The sequence below is a fragment of the Dermacentor andersoni genome, chromosome 10 (genome assembly GCF_023375885.2).
Source record: "Dermacentor andersoni chromosome 10, qqDerAnde1_hic_scaffold, whole genome shotgun sequence".
Lineage (NCBI taxonomy): Eukaryota > Metazoa > Arthropoda > Arachnida > Ixodida > Ixodidae > Dermacentor > Dermacentor andersoni.
Window position 1 is genome coordinate 85,034,161 of NC_092823.1, and position 15,868 is coordinate 85,050,028.

The 15,868-nt window shown below is 46.3% G+C and overlaps 1 protein-coding gene across 1 annotated transcript in view; it reads right to left on the reverse strand.

The window, feature by feature from the left end:
- LOC126544201 (aldehyde dehydrogenase family 16 member A1-like) overlaps nt 1-15,868 on the reverse strand; it is a 77,716-nt gene that overhangs the window by 22,803 nt on the left and 39,045 nt on the right. The window contains exons 6-7 of the mRNA XM_050191437.3: nt 11,800-12,000; nt 525-620 (exon numbers count right to left, since the gene is read on the reverse strand). Of these exons, the coding sequence (XP_050047394.2) occupies nt 525-620; nt 11,800-12,000 (297 nt within the window). The remainder of the gene's footprint in view (nt 1-524; nt 621-11,799; nt 12,001-15,868) is intronic.

The following is a 15,868-nucleotide window of genomic DNA, read 5'->3' on the forward strand; positions in this document are numbered from 1 at the left end:
AACCTCATCACACACAGCGAGATGTTCCAATACTCGCTATAGAGAGCAAAGTAGATGGCTAAGTGGACAGTGGCCACCTTAAACCTTGCTTCAATTCTGACAAAACCATAAAAAAAGCTTTGCTAAACAGCATCGAAATAAAAAATTATGCAGTCTACTTTGCTCTCCGAACATGGCAGCTGAGCAGAAGGCTTGAAAACTTGGCAGGAAGGTTGTCTGCTCAGAGGAAAATGTAATGTTTTGTTATGCGCTTAACGTAAGTTGCGTTACACTTTTACATACAGCTATGATATGCACTTCCCTTATGTTTTTCTTGTTGATGCAAGATGAGCTTACATCACAGAAACATCATCCAGACTCCTTCCGTTATTAGGGCACAAGCTGTTCTGTTAACTGTTTACACATACTGCCTCTGATGCTGGCCAGAATTGCAACACTCCCAAGGCCAATTATAAACTCACAGGTGCAGACTTATAACTGATGCGCAAGATAGTCTTGAGTAGAGTGAAAAAATAGCAACCTACCGAGTCAAGCACGACTGGTGAAGATGGTGCAACGTCCGCAAACAGTGCTGGCCTCGGTGGGTAGGGGTGCTTGTCTGCATGAGCTGCCGAAAGAAGCTGAAAGCATAACTCTTAATGAGATCATGTCCAAGGCTATGCCTGAGTAGCAAAATAACTTTAAATTAGAATTTCATGGCCCATTGTTCGGAACGAAGCCACAAAGCGGGCTTGGAATATTAATCTGGCTTTGTTGGACTCCAACCAACAAATTGTTTTCACTGGCGTTCATTACGAGGATACCTGCCACAGTCATACGTCAATATTACACATATAACATAATAATGGATGTAACAAAGTAAAGCTAAGATGCTAACCTTTTTACTTCACCTTCCATCTATTCATCCTAAAGGCTCTTTCCGGGTTACTGCAGCAAAGGTTGAATACAAAATCCTGATTAGTAGTCAAATTATAATTACAATATAAAAGATCACAACACAAATGGTAAAATCCTTAATTAACATGAACCAGGTAATGATAGGAGTATGCACACACAACCATTACATAACGCACATAGATGAAAGTCCTGCAAAACACTTGGGCATCCGAAATACAGTCAACGTCTGAAAAAAAACGAATGCCTGTCTTTTACTGCCCTTAAGCGCTCAAATTGCCACAGGCACATCCAAAGTAGCTCTGAAGGCCTGCCAGTATACTTATTAGGTGTATCGGTGCTCGCCCTGAGGCAGAAGATGGCGAGTGCCTGTGTGTATAATTAAGCACTACATACACTGTCCCATGACAATTACCTCTTCCATTCTTGATGTGCTTCACCCCAATACTTCGCATACACTTCACTGCCACTGCTGCATTGAGGCGAAGCTGAATTTCAGGAGCCGGCATTGTGCAACGCACCATGCTTTCCAAGCTTCGAAGCCACTGGTGAAGATTAGAAAGGCAGAGTCGGTGCCATTGCAAACAGTGGTGAATGGTTCTAATGAAAACACGGCCCCGAACAGCAAGAAGCTTGGTAGCGAACGTCAAAGTAGCTAGGCCCAGAGTGCCGCAGTGGTGGCTAGGGCTGCCAGTGGATCTGCATGTGAGAGCGCCTGTTCAAGGCGGCAAGGTAATCAAAATGGCAGCAGTGGTGGCTTCGATCAATGCCGCTTCAGTCCTGCGGTCATGGCAAGAAGTCCAGAAAATTGCGCAGCGAAGGGCCTTTGCATTCGAAATTTTAGGCGTTCTAATACACCGATTCTATAGGGCACCGTGGCAGCGCCGTGAAGGCGCCCGAATTATCAGGCGTCCGGGAGATCTGTCATTGACTGTAGTTGACACATGCTAGCTCAATTGTGGAGCTTTAGGCACCATAGCTCTGCTATGATTATGAGGCACTTCACAGCACTCTGTTATTAATTTTGACTAACTGGGGTTCCATACCATGTGCACCCAATGCACAAATCTGTTTGCACTCCACAACCATCGGAAACAGCCGTCAAACTGCAGCCACCATCGCCTGTACTATGCTACGTGCAAACCTTGGGCTGAGCAGTACCAGCCAGGGGCGTAGCTAGGGGGGGGCTTATGGGGCTTCAGCCCCCCCCGAAATTTCCATGCACCGCCGACAAAAGCAACCCCCGGCGCCGGAAATCATTCTGGATTTTGTCTAGAGCGTCTTTTTCACGCTCGAAGAGCCATTTCACCGCGAAAATTGCGAACTCAGGCTGAATTCCGCGGCAGCGCCCATGCACTGGGAGTCACATAGCGCAAGCAGCCCCATCCGAGCACAAAGTTTCAAGGGTGTTTTCATGGCGAACGGGCTCGCCGCGGCATTTCGCGGAGGCCGCGGAATCTGCAATCTATCATGGAATTTATGGAGCGCGTGGATATCAGTTCTGAAACTTTATGGGTATAAAGTTCTCATAAACATCTGATGTGAAAGGTACATTGACATTTCCAAACGTGTGCTTTAGATTTTCAATTGCGGAACTTTGTAAGTTTAATGCTCCCATAAATATTTGACGCCAAAGGTGCATTGACTTTTCCAAAGTCGCACATCGGGCCATACAAGGAGACAAGCCAAATCAACATACTATCAGACAAGTTGACAAAGCCCGTAGCGAGGCCCGATGAGACGAAGCGTTGTGGTGGTTCATTCGTGCCGTCATGTGACATAAAAAAATTTTTTTTTTTCACCTGCGCCAAAGCATCCAGTGAAGACACTAAAGCCAGCCAAGGCAACTACGTTCTTATTTAGTTTTTTCTACTTTGACTTTTAATCGCGAAGACACATTGAGCCTCTTCATTTTATTTCTTGTTCTCGCTCCCCTACCCGCGCGCTGCCAGAGCCAGCCAGAGCGCACGCGTTTTTCTCATGTTGCCCCGACCAGCGCGCGGCGCACTTCGGTGCGCGTTCGGTTTTCTCTGGCCGAGTGTATTTTCGCCTGGCAGAGCTTTGGACGCTTTATAGCTAGCAGACGAGAAAAAGAAACAATGGTCGCTAGCCGCCATCACTGTGGGGACTCGGCGGATTGCACCAGGTTCGCTTGAGCGCAGCCTCTCCAGAAAGTCTTGTCTCGCCGGTGTAGGATGCCGAACAGTATGCGCCTGGTTCTTGGTGGACCAAGCGTCTCGTGTTTTCTTCTATATTCCTTTAATAGCCTTATCAGTTGCCCAAAGTAGGCATTCTATTGTGACCAACATACTTTGCGTTTTTTTTTTCGTTACGGTGCCCCCGCACCACAAAACGAAAAAAGAAGCGTTGTTGCGGTGCAGCGAATTGTCGTATGGTGAAAGTGCTATTTTGTTATTTCTTTTGCGGAAATTAATGGGCCATGGGACGCTTAAGCTGCCGGATAATCTTATTATATTATTGCGATAGCAATTATATGGACACTCTAGGCGCATTCCTGCCGTCGCCGTCGCCATCATGTTCCGCATAAAGTCTAAGTGCGATAACATCGTAACCCCGCGCCGCAAGCTGTATGTGCGAGTGAAAGCGTGGGGGGGGAGGGTGGGGGGAAATGGGTGAGCCGACGATAGTGGCTCAGTCTTGTGGGCGCAAGGGAGAAAAGTGAGGAGCAAGCGCGCCGCCTTCCGTCGCGCACGATACATCGGGGGGAGTGGATGGGATGGGGGCAGGATCTAGGATTGTGTGAATCTGTGATTGCGCAACATGTTTATTTGCCTTATTTGACGCATTATATACCGTGACTGTTTCTTAGATACGTAGATTTATTGGAGACTTACTTATACGAATGTTTAAATATCTTGTTGCGAGGTTTTGTGTATACGTGCAGTGAACTTCGTTTCCAGTGGCACTTTTTGCCCTTTATCAAGCTGTATCTTCGCATTTGTATATTCCATTGCTTCTTCGCATTTCTAATGTACCAGGGCGAGTCAAATGAAAGTGAGCCTACCCACCCTGCGCAATTATGGTTCTGTTCATTATTTTCTAGGCCTGCGCGTAGCACACAGGCATCTCTCATTTACAAAAGTGACATGCAGGTGTGAGGATAAATGTTCTTTAATGCTCTCATACACTGGGTTGAACATGGTTGCGTGCCGTAATGGACTCTCCAGAAGTTGAGCAGCGTGGTGCCGTCAGGTTTTGACAGCTGAAGGTGTTTCCCAAAAAGAAATTAGTCACCATATGGCTGCCGTGTACATGGAACATTGCATTTCATTGGCCACTGTGAAGCGTTGGAACAAACGGTTCAAAGAAGGATGTGAAATTTGTAAAGACGACCCCAGACCGGGCTAAAGCCATCGTGCAATCACCCCTAACAAAATTGCAAAAGTTGATGAGCTGATGAGACAAGAACGGAGGATAAGCATCGATGAACTGGCAGAGCGTGGGAACATCAGTCACGGTTTGGTTCACGCCATAATTCATGAACATCTCGGTTATCGGTTCTTGTGTGCGCAATGGATGCACAAGATTTTGAACCACCGCCAGAATACGGAGAAGCTCAGTGCTGTGTTTACTCATCTGATCCGGTATCACAATAAAGGTGACGATTTCTGGTCTGCAATTGTGATCGGAGACGAACCATCATGCCACTACTAAGAGCCTGAAACACGACAGCAAAGCTTACAATGGAAACATTCAAATTCACCTTCCCCAAAGAAAGCAAAGGCCGTCATTTTCACCAGTAAGGTGTTGTTGACTTTTATTTTTCGATCGTCGGGGGCAATTACTGATAGTATTTGCTAAATCTTGAGAGACTATCAATTGTTTCCGATATTGTGAAACTCCGGATCGGCTGCGTGTCGCAATCAAGAACAAACTACGTGGAAAATTGACGAATGGGGTCATCTTGTTCCACGACAATGCCCGTTCCCACGTCGCTGATGTGGTTAATACAAAACTGGCAAAGTTCAAGCGGGAAACGCTGCAACATCCGCCACACAGCTCAGACCTGTCGCCTTGCGACTTCCACATTTTGGGGCAACCGAAAAAACAGCTCAAGGGAACCAGATTCGTCTCGGACGATGTCGTGAAAGTCAGTTGCAGACGTTTTGAAGGAGCGACCCAAGGAGCTTTATGAGACGGGAATTGCGCGACTCTTTAGTCATCGGGACAAATGTCTAAATGCTCATGGGGGCTATTTTTAATTAAAGTACCCCGTTTGTTATATATTCGCATTAGCTCACTTTCATTTGACTCTCCCTCGTATATTCTGCAGAACTCATGCTTTTTATACGTGGTCTCTGTTGCGACTATAATTTCGGTGCAATTACTCACGATACACGACCGGTGACAGCTGCTGCTGCGTAATGCACTGGAACAAATGGAAGCGTTATTGAGATTTTTCACTGGCTGTTGCATATGTACAAGAATGTAAACAAGGATCTTGAATGACAAAGTGTCATTAACATATTTGTCCTCAACTTGTTCATTTTATGGCCTTTACATTTTTCATATCAGCGGCATGCACTGCTTTGCTGGCTTCGAACTGATGTAGTTCTAAAGTTCGTGTGATATTATCTTTACTTAATAAATAGACAAAATACATGGAAGCATTGACATCAGTTATGTTGGGCACAATTTTTGGCACATACGAGTATATTCTTTTATGAAAAAATACATATTTTACTTGTATTGACAGTGCGTAGCGTTCAACAATTCGTTTGCAGCATCTTTGGCAATGGCAATGCAGTTATTATTCGTGTATTTGATCCCTAGGCAAATTGTTTAAGAGAAAGCTTTAGCTCGGGCCCAACTCCGACGTGGCCTATTCAGATACATGTAAAAAGCAGAAACGGTTGTCTGAGATAACTCCTAAATCGCTTTTAATGAAATCTGTTGCATTTGAGAGAGTATGTTAAATTCTAGTGTCTGTTGGAAGCGGAATTTTGATTTAGGGCCTGAACTCTGTTTAAAATATTTAGAAAAATTCGAAAGTGCGAAAAAAATAGAAGCACGAAGTTTAAATAATAATAGCTATGCATCAAGAACAGATATCGCGTTTCTGTAAACGGCATCCATTACACCATTCAAAGCGGACAAATACGATATGTAAATGTGCATCTTATGTGAATTGGTTATGTTATGTATACCATACAAAGTGGACAAATTCGATATGTCAATGTGTATCTTACGTGAATTGGTTATGTTATGTACAAGAATTCTGCAAAAGCCATATTTCCATAATACTTAATTTTTTGAGACTCATGTGTAACATATCAATTTTGTCCGCTGTAGATGTACTATTATGTGCAATTCACAGAATTGTGATATCAATTATCATTGCTGATTTACAGAGTTGTATACTTGTATCGTTTACTGAAAATTTTCGATTTTTGCCACTTTTCAATAAAATATTGACGACCTAAATCGAAAATTTGAAACAAGCAGTCACTAGAATTTAAGTTTTTCTTTTAAATGCAACAAACCTCGTCAAATTCGGAGCAGTGGTTGCCGAGAAAAACGAATTCTCCTCATACATGTATTTAGATAGGAGCATCCGACCTAATGTTTCCTCTTAAGGAGGAGGTCCACCTGCAACGTGAGCCCCCCCCCCGAACGAAATTTCTGGCTGCGCCACTGGTACCAGCACCATAGCCACGAAGCTACCCCAGTGGGTGTAGTTGATACAGCACATAAGAAATGTGTCCTCATAGCAATCCTTTCTGGCAATCCACGCCCAGTTTGAATAATCCGTAAGTTACTCTATATCATTATAGATCAGTTTGCATAGTTGAGTTCTTGGATCACCCAAGTGCACCCTCGCCTAATAACTGTGACTGCTTTACAATCAGATATATACATTATTTTCATGTAGGACGTGACCTGGTTAAAATGTGGTTCAATAGGTGTGTCGCTGTTTAAGGCTTTGTCATGTTTTGCCTCCCTCTTGATATGCCTGAAATGCTGTAATCTGTTTGTTTTATTTGTTTTTACTTAATTTTTGTTTTGGCACATCACCCGCTGTGGTGGCATAATGGCAACGGCATTGCACTGCTAAGCTCGAAGACGTGGGATCAAATACCGGCCATGTTGATCGCATTTCGATGGGGGCGAAATGCAAGAACACCTGTGTGCCGTGCATTGGGTGCACATTAAGGGTAGACCCGGGTATTGAAACAGCAAAACATCACAAAAAAGTGAATTTTCACTGCATTTATACATTCAATAATCCCTCCGCGAAACCTAGAAGCTAAATTTAATCGGAAAATAATAAAAAATAGCACTTAAACAGGCCAGGGTGAACGTGAAATTAGCAATATTTGGTCAAAAATGTTCTAACTTCGAACCATTGCCACTTGCGAACGCGGTGGCCGGTGGCCGCCATGTTGCGCTTCTTTTGAAGGTGTTTTCTTTGTGCGCATTTTGTGCCAGCTCAAAATGGTGTCGAGGAAGCGAAACCGACGCTATCGCTAGAGTGTACTAAATTGGGAGCGTGGGTCCAACAAGGGCTCTGCGCTGAGGCATTCTTTATTAAAAATCCAGATGGCGCCACCGTCGCCATCTTGACGCCACGCCCCCACGCGCCACGCCCCCACGCGCAGCGGAGGCGCTGGTCGGCAACGTCAGAGCGTGCCGAAAAGAAGCATGGCCACGGTCGAGCGAAGCGTTGCAGTTGTGTTCGAGGATGACTGTGCCTGGATTATCCAGAGCCACGCAGTCAGATGGATCGTGTTTGCAGTTTGCTTTCCTTTTTAAACCTTATGTGCATGTTTCACTGTGTCAAGACATAACGAAATGCAAAGCTCATATTCCGAATGAATGGGGATCATGTGCAGTAATGGCATGAGGTACAGGAATAAATGAACTGTGTGGCATAATTGGGGGTCAAATAAAAATTGGTAAACCCTTGTTTTCTACCTTATATTGAATGCTAAGAAAATTTCCCCAATGCCCTAATAAAGGCAGCAATTTGACACTTAGGGAGCATGTGGGGCATATTCGTTATGTGCAGCACATTTTTGTAGATTAATTGTTTATTTTTTAAATATTTATGGAATAGCCGTTTTATTCCCCATTTTTATGTGTCATACGCCTGAGATGTAGTTGGTTTTCCAGATCCCCTGGGTGAATAAAGCAAAACATTGTTTATATTTGCTTGAATTAGGAAGCATGTTATCGGTTGTCTATGTCTTCGAGCTCGCGCAAGTTTCCATTGTCACATGCCTCCAATCTGAATGATGGTTCAACTGAGAGCGGGGACATTCTCTTTCATGACCGGCCTTCATCCGCTACATATGAGGCCGTTCTCTTTCGTGTGGGCTGCTCGGGTGTAGGCTGCTCGTAGAGATACTCCGGAAAATACGGCAAAAGATTGTGGGTACCGCATCAGACCGAAGCGCAGGCTTTCCACGCTGTGTAGATACTTCCTGGCCTTCGATGATATGCACATAATGCCTCAGTATGTACTTTGCATTAAAGTGCAGCTCACAAATGGAGTCGACGACCTCTAAAGGGCCGATCGGTGCGGTGAAGATTGAGCTCCCGCACGCGTCGCCTTTCTTCATCTTTAGGGACTCCGAAGAGCGAGAGCTTGGCCTGACTTTTCAATCTACCGTATATGGTTTTACAACCCACTATACAACAGTAGTTCTTTCGCCAAGGCGTACTCATCCTCTCATTCTTCGAACACTCTGCCAAGTGACCGAGTTACGAGACAAACCATAGACATATGCGAGGGCCATCTGCACGCTTAAACATCGTGCAGATGGCATCGTTTGACAGAAGTGAGGAACTCAATTCATGGCAAAGCAGTAATTTTATTGTATTTTTTTTTCACATACTAGGAACAAAAATCAACAAAACAAAAACAAGCACGACGGTGTGTTCAGTAGATGGCAGCACGTTGAGCAGACAACAGCTCGGCGCCGCCATAGCCACCGTCGGTAGGCGTAGTTCCGTCGGGCCGCCGAGGCACCGGATTGGCCGGAACGTCAGAAGAAAGAGCTTTAAGAAGAAGGCGACTGCAGCGCCGCCGCAAATTTCAACGTTTTTTGCTTCACTCTCACCGCTTGCCGTGGTCTCCGTTGGACCCACTCCCCGATTCTAGTACACTCTACTATCGCGTCATTTTTGAAGGATGCGTCCATGCCGCCGATTGGCCAAAGTGCGCACACCCCTGCGCGCCTCGCTCCTGTTGGTCTGGCACTGTCTGGCGCGCGCTCGACCGCTCTTGCGTTTCGCTACGTTTGTTTATCTCTGGTTTCCTCACGCCGTTTGACAATGTTTGATAAGGTGTTCATTTCGCTGCCCGAATGGCTGGAGGAGATCGTCGTCTCAAGGCTACTACGCGTCAAGCGGCCGTGGAATGCGCGACAGAAGGTGGCTAGGCCTGTCATACTCCCAGAGTTGCCGGTTGCTGGTCTGCCTGGACATTCTACCAGATCGAGTTCCGAGCTGCAAACCGGCACTTCTAGCGTCAACACTTCGTCCGCCCAGGCCATGCGTGTTGGCACAGATCGTGTAGGCACCGTTTGCTTCACAACTGAAAAAAGTAGCTAGCGCGCAGCGATCGCCGGAAAACGTGCCTGGCGTTGCAGTCTGCAATGAAGCGAAAGTTCAAGCTGCTAGGTGTCGACACGAGAGAGGACGTCAATGACAGCGGAACTGAATTTGCAATCGTGGATTTATCCATCATACAAGAGTTCCTTGGACTTGTGTTGTGGCCCGGGTGAGGCTAGAAAGCCGTGATGCTTTCAAGGACCCCACCAAGGAGTACGGGCTCTCAGCAATGTTCTGACAACGTTCTGTCATCACAATGCTGCGAGAGCAAAGGGAGAGCCTACACCCAGGCACCACTACAACTTGCAAGAACATGTGGCAGAAGCAATGCTGCCTGTATATGCATGGCTATCTGAAAAACCCTACTCTAGAGATGCCAGCGAGGCAAGACACAGTTCGAATGAGAGCCTTCACTCAGTGATTTGGAGTGTCTCAGAGGAACAGCATGCATCTCTCTTTGCCGTGCAAGCTGCTGTTGCGGAAGTTGTCCTACGCTTCAACACTGGGAACCTGCTTGCGTCCACTGCAATTCTACAGCAGCTACACATGAATATTCCTGGCACTGCATCTCAGTGAGCAAAGGAGAAAGACGGCCATCGAAGTGCTAACTCCAGCAAGAAGTGAGAAGCCTCTTTGAGCGCAAGGAAGCTGGCCAAAAAGCGGCATAAGGATGGGATGCATCCAGATTATGCGCCTGGTGCATTTCCTTGACATTTTATTGGTATGCTCCCAATAAAGATGTTGCAGAATGTTTTCCTTGATTTCTCGAAACAATAATTCTGACACACTTACAATTTTGAAGGTAAAATAGCTTCTGTCCTATTTCAGCTATCAGCATAAATTTTTTTTTGCCAGAAAGAGGATAGTATGCAGCAAGCAATATGTGCCTTTTCAAAGCAGTACTCTTCTTAAAAAGTTTTTGAAATGGGTCACATGTTTGACATGTCAAGATGGCATTCTTTTCTCACAACTTTGATGAGCTCTAACCCTTGCTCAGATTAGCCTAGAACATTGATTAATGCCTTATGACACTCCTTGAACGTTCTAGATAGTCTTTATACTCAAACTACTGTGTTAGGGTTTTCTGTTTAGATGCTAATTTTCCTCCAAACAAAGGACCCAGCTTATACAATGCTTTCAGAGTATATCAGAAACTACTTATCCTATGGAAAAATTCATTATATTTGAGAATGTGTCCACAAACAGAAGTTGTCTTTCAAGTGTAGCCTCCCCCGTTGAAAAACCCCAGTTGGTCAAACCTAATCTGGAGTCCCCCCCACCACAGCGTGCCTCACAATCATATTGCATGCAGAAGGCCAGATTTCTTCTTTTTTTTTTTTCTCTCTTGTTTTGTGCTATGCCTTGCAGAGTTCATCACGATTGCCCAGAATGCTGTCAGGCAGTCTCATTCACCATTATATTAGAGTGCAGTCGCCCGTTCCTGCAGCGAGTGTCAGCAAAACCGAGCGAACGAGCAATGGATGGAAGCGCAAATGTGGAGCGCAGCAGGGGACGAAAGACGCGAGGAGGAAAGCAGAGGAAGGCGGAGCGGAACTATGAGGCAGAAAGCAGAGGAGGAGGGCATGGCAAAAGCGTGAGAAGTGTAGTGCGGCAACAATGGCTATGAGATGGCGCCAGAGTAGCATGCGCCGTCCGGGAGGTCCGTCTGCGGCAGCTGTTCTGAACTGCGCTCACGCGTTACCCATGTGCTGCCTCTCGCGATCTCCAGATTAGCGAGGCAGTCACCCTACACTTTGCTCAGTTTGCAATGCAGTGCACGAGACAGATTGTCCGCGCCAGCCAATATATTGCAATATGAAAACACTTACAGAGCTGCGCCCAAATTTTGCATTAGGGAGTATCGTAATCATCGGTGAATTTTTTAGTCTTGGAGGTCGTGAACATTTCCGCATTTAAATAAAACCTCAATTGAAGCCAATGTATTGATTCTGTGTGATCACAATGGCCTCAAGTTTGCATACAAGCACTGGTGCAAAGTTCAGGTAGTCTATTGTTCCCACGCCACATATCGGCACAACAAGCCGATGATGGGCCATCAAGCCTGCATTTTCATCCGCATAGACCTAACTGTAAATTATGTTTTTTTGCAAATATCACCGTCCCTCCTTATAGTACTAAATATCAGATATAGTAAAGGTATTTTCGGGTTGGATGTAGTTTTGCTACTACTAAGTTCAGTCGTACTATTCACCTTCACACATCACCTCCACACAGTACTCTGAAACTCGAGAACACCATGACAACCACGAGTAAATGAAGTAAATGTTGAAAAAACGAATTCTATGGGTGAAATGCTTCTAGACTAACCTCAGCGTCAGACAGCTCCGTGTAGGCGATCTTCGGCGGCGACGGAGGTGTCGACATGTTCTGCGGGAAGACAACACTCATGTCGTTGGTTCGGTCGTTGGCTGCACCAATACGCAGGCGATGCAGCTCCTTCCTCAGCAGCTCTATGAACTTGGCATACACACACTCCTGGATGAACACTTGCACACCGCACGCCTCACCCTGCACAGGGGAAACAATTGCACCAAATGGTTGTGCAAGCCAGGAGAACACCAGTTAGGGTTGCCATCCCTGCCAAGAAAGCAACAAGAAAACGGAACCCTGAAAAGGGACAAGGGTTGTACTTTGTACAACGTACTGTATGGAAAAGGCAAACAAGACTATCAGAAAATTAAGTGGCAATATGCCGAGAACAGTAGACTTCTGTTATCTTGACTCGCTACCAATTCAATTTATGACCAGTGCAGTGGTGAACAGACCTTTTGGTGCAGGTCCTGACGCAGGCAAAATATGTACAGCGACAAGCACTTTTGGCACAGTGTGCAACTTGCATCTATACATCAGATATGGTTTCAAATTTAAATAACAGTCAATAACTATAACAGAGTCAACGTTATGCATTACAATGAGGAATCTGGGCTAAAAATGACCAGACTAGAATAATTTACTGCTAAAAGATTGGCACCGTTTATGGCGCTTCAGATTGCAGTCACACCATGTGCTGCCAAACATTCAGCTGAGAATAAGCGATTGTTCGGAAGTAGCGTCTCCCCATTTCAAAATGCTAGCTTCGATATCACCCTACAGGCATTGCGCGCAAATTAAGCATCACTGGAATTGTAGTTGTACAAAGGGGCCATATTCTCAGTTGATTGCTTTTGGGGATGCAAGATACGATCACTTTCCCACTCATCATCAGATGCGTCAGCGTTTCTAGTTTCTCCGGTGTGCGCTGGAGAAATGCTGTTGCTCAGCGTCCTGTGCCGAGCCACACCAAATCTCGCAAAAGTGATAATCTCTCTGACATAACAGTTCTGCAGAAGCCCACAAGCTGGAGAGAAGTAAATACAGGGAAAATGAGACGTCCACCGAAATGTAGCAAATTGCTACAAAGGGTTTCCTTTGTAGCAATTTGCTATGTTTGGGTTGATGTCTCCATTTTCCCTTTGTCAATGGTCGTCTCTCTGAAGGCAACTGACTGAGAATACAGCAGAACCTCGTCGACACGTTCCCGTTACGTGCGTTTTTCCGGCGCCAACATTCACAATCGAGAACACAAAAATGACCCAATAGAGTTAAGCGAATTCTGACCGGTTCACATGTTCCCAGAAAACGCGATTTTTCGGCACCAACATTCAGTACATCACCAAACTACAATCGTATGATACATTTTCCAGCTGCTAGATCCCACGTAAAGAAAAGAATGCACGAGGCGAGTGCGCTCGAGAAAAGTATATACAGTCAAACCCGGCTATATCGAACTCGCAAGAAAACGCCTATCAGTTCGATATAGAGCATAATTCGATATAAGCCTGCTAAATAATTGGATGTCATAAAAGCACATACCATTTATAAAATCACTTTATTAACGAAACTAGCTTAGTTTGGCATAAATTAGTCCTGCATTTTCTTCTGCTTGGGCAATTTCGCTGCCTGCGATGCACGCACTTCCCCACGTTGTCTAAGGAGTCGGAGCAGCTGAGGCCGCAACCTTCCGCATTCGCGCAGAAGCGCCGGACTAATGCTAGTGCACCAATCACTTCGGAGGATGTGGGCAAAAGACCGTAGTTGCTTTCCTCAATGTGCCTACTTTCATTTGTGCTCGGTACGATGTTTCCGGGCTCTACCGTGGTCGCGACACCATCATCTGCACTCACAAACTCGTCCACCGTTGATTCGATTGTCCCGGAAATTTTGACAGCTCGCTCCAAACTTCGGCAACACCGGCAACGGCTTCATCGCATTCATCAGAATTTACAGTCCTCACCGAGCACGCGGAAACCGGCACGTATGAAGAACCCCTCGTACACGGTCGTGCGTACGCGTCGGGCGCCATGGGCACCGGGTTGCGAGTCTGGCAACTTTAGCCCTAATCATGCCGAGAGTGCTCCTCGGAATCTTGCACGCTGAGGGGACATCCAACTTCTCATCGCGTTCGACGCGATTTATGATTTCGAGCTTCACGACGAAAGGCGAATTCTGCCGCTTCATCACGGCAACACTGCGGGAGAAGGCCCACAAGGCGCAAACACGATAAACCAGAGAAGCAGCCAGACAACTCGCACTTTTGCCATCTTGCACGAAGAGAGCACAAGAGCCTCCGATTGGCTGTCTGAGCAAGCGCTGTAGGCGGGCCAGGATCATTTTTTGCTGGGGAGTGTTGCTAGATAGTGATCTAAAGAAAGGAAGGACGCGATTCTGCAACCCGTGAGGGAGCATGGTGAAGCGTCGTTAGGGAAGAGGGGGTGACAAGTGGAAGATGATAGAGAAAGAGGGAGGATGTGGCCTAATAGACTCCACTATGCGCAACAGGGGGAGTGTCGACGGCTCGCCCGAACAGCCCGAGGCAGCGCGGTCACGGTAGGGAGAGCGGTTGGATGAAGCCGCGCCGCCGGGTTTCCCCGAAACGGCGAGGGAAAGCCAACTTCTGGGGGCACTTTTTCGCCGCTTGACGTTCGATATATCGGGAGTCACTGCAATATTTGTTTGATGTAAGCGTGATTTTTGCTATATATACTCATTGTAACTATACCGTGAATAGAAATTGTTCGATATATAGAATAATTCGATGTAAACGGGTTCGATATAGTCGGGTTCGACTGTACCAGCTGCCTGCCACAGCAGCTTCACTGTAACGCTCATCAGCCCGCCTTCGCAAATCTTCTCCGGGGTCCTCCCACGCCACATTCACAGCTATCACCACCAAACTTATTGCGATAAGCATCTTCACCTATCTGTTTTACAGCGCATAGTGCATAGTGGCATTGGTAGCGCACTGCACGCTTTTAGTAGGTGATAATCCAAACGTGCCACCATTCCCTGCTGCAGGCGGCACTATGTGGGCACCACATTTCGCTTCGGCGGCATCCGGCACCGCCCACCAGCTCATTTCTTTTCGGTTCCAATGCCCGGCGCAATAGGAAAACAACAAATAGAATCTTAGGCCGTTGGAGCCCCACCGGCTTGACGTGAGTCGGCGTCTCGTGCCGCAACGATCCGCACGACGCTTCGCATAACGTAGAGCAAACAACAGTCGAGTGTGAATTTTTTTTACTTCGGATTGCACGTTTTCCTGGTTAGTACATTCTTTCTCAGGGTTGATCTAAGGGTTGATCGGTCCACAAGTTGTAGTTCTAATGTATGAAGTGCAGTAAACAGTCTTTATAATGAAGTGAACAGGACGGGAAAAAAAATTTGATACAGTGCAGTCCACTTATAACAATACCACATACAATGATATATCGGTTATAACAATGGGTGGACATGAGAGTCATTTTATGCATTAGGTCTATGGGGAAAAAAACCATTTATAACGATAGGTTATTCACCGCATATCGGATATAAAAACCTAAATTTTGCCGTCCGGATGGCTTTTCCCGTGCCAAATAATCGTAACATTTGCGTTGCTTAGTTCCTCGAGACGAACGATGTCGAGATGAGGCGATGTTTACCTCCGTAAGTTCGTATCTGCTGCCATTACCACACTGCGCGTCCCAACGTTACTAGGCGCGTCCCGACCCACCTGTGCACCGGAGAGTACCTGAGTAGGCGCAGCGCGCCACAACATGGTGCTAGCTGCTTCAGCGCGTCGGCCACAGTCGCTCCGAAAGAGAGAAAGAAAAAAAAAAGCGACAAGCAAAGTGGCGCGGTGGCGCCCATCCCACACTCAGTCTCTCTCTCTCTCTCGCGATAGCAGGCTGTCGCCACCGAAGCAGTCTGCAACCAACGGTACAACTCAGTTCGAAGATGACTCCGACTAAGCGCAAAGCTGTGTCGCTTGACACGAAGATGGATATTTTGCAGGACTCTCGATGCGGCTTCAAGGTGAGCGCCCTCATGAGGAAGTATGAACTCGCCCAGTCGACGGTAT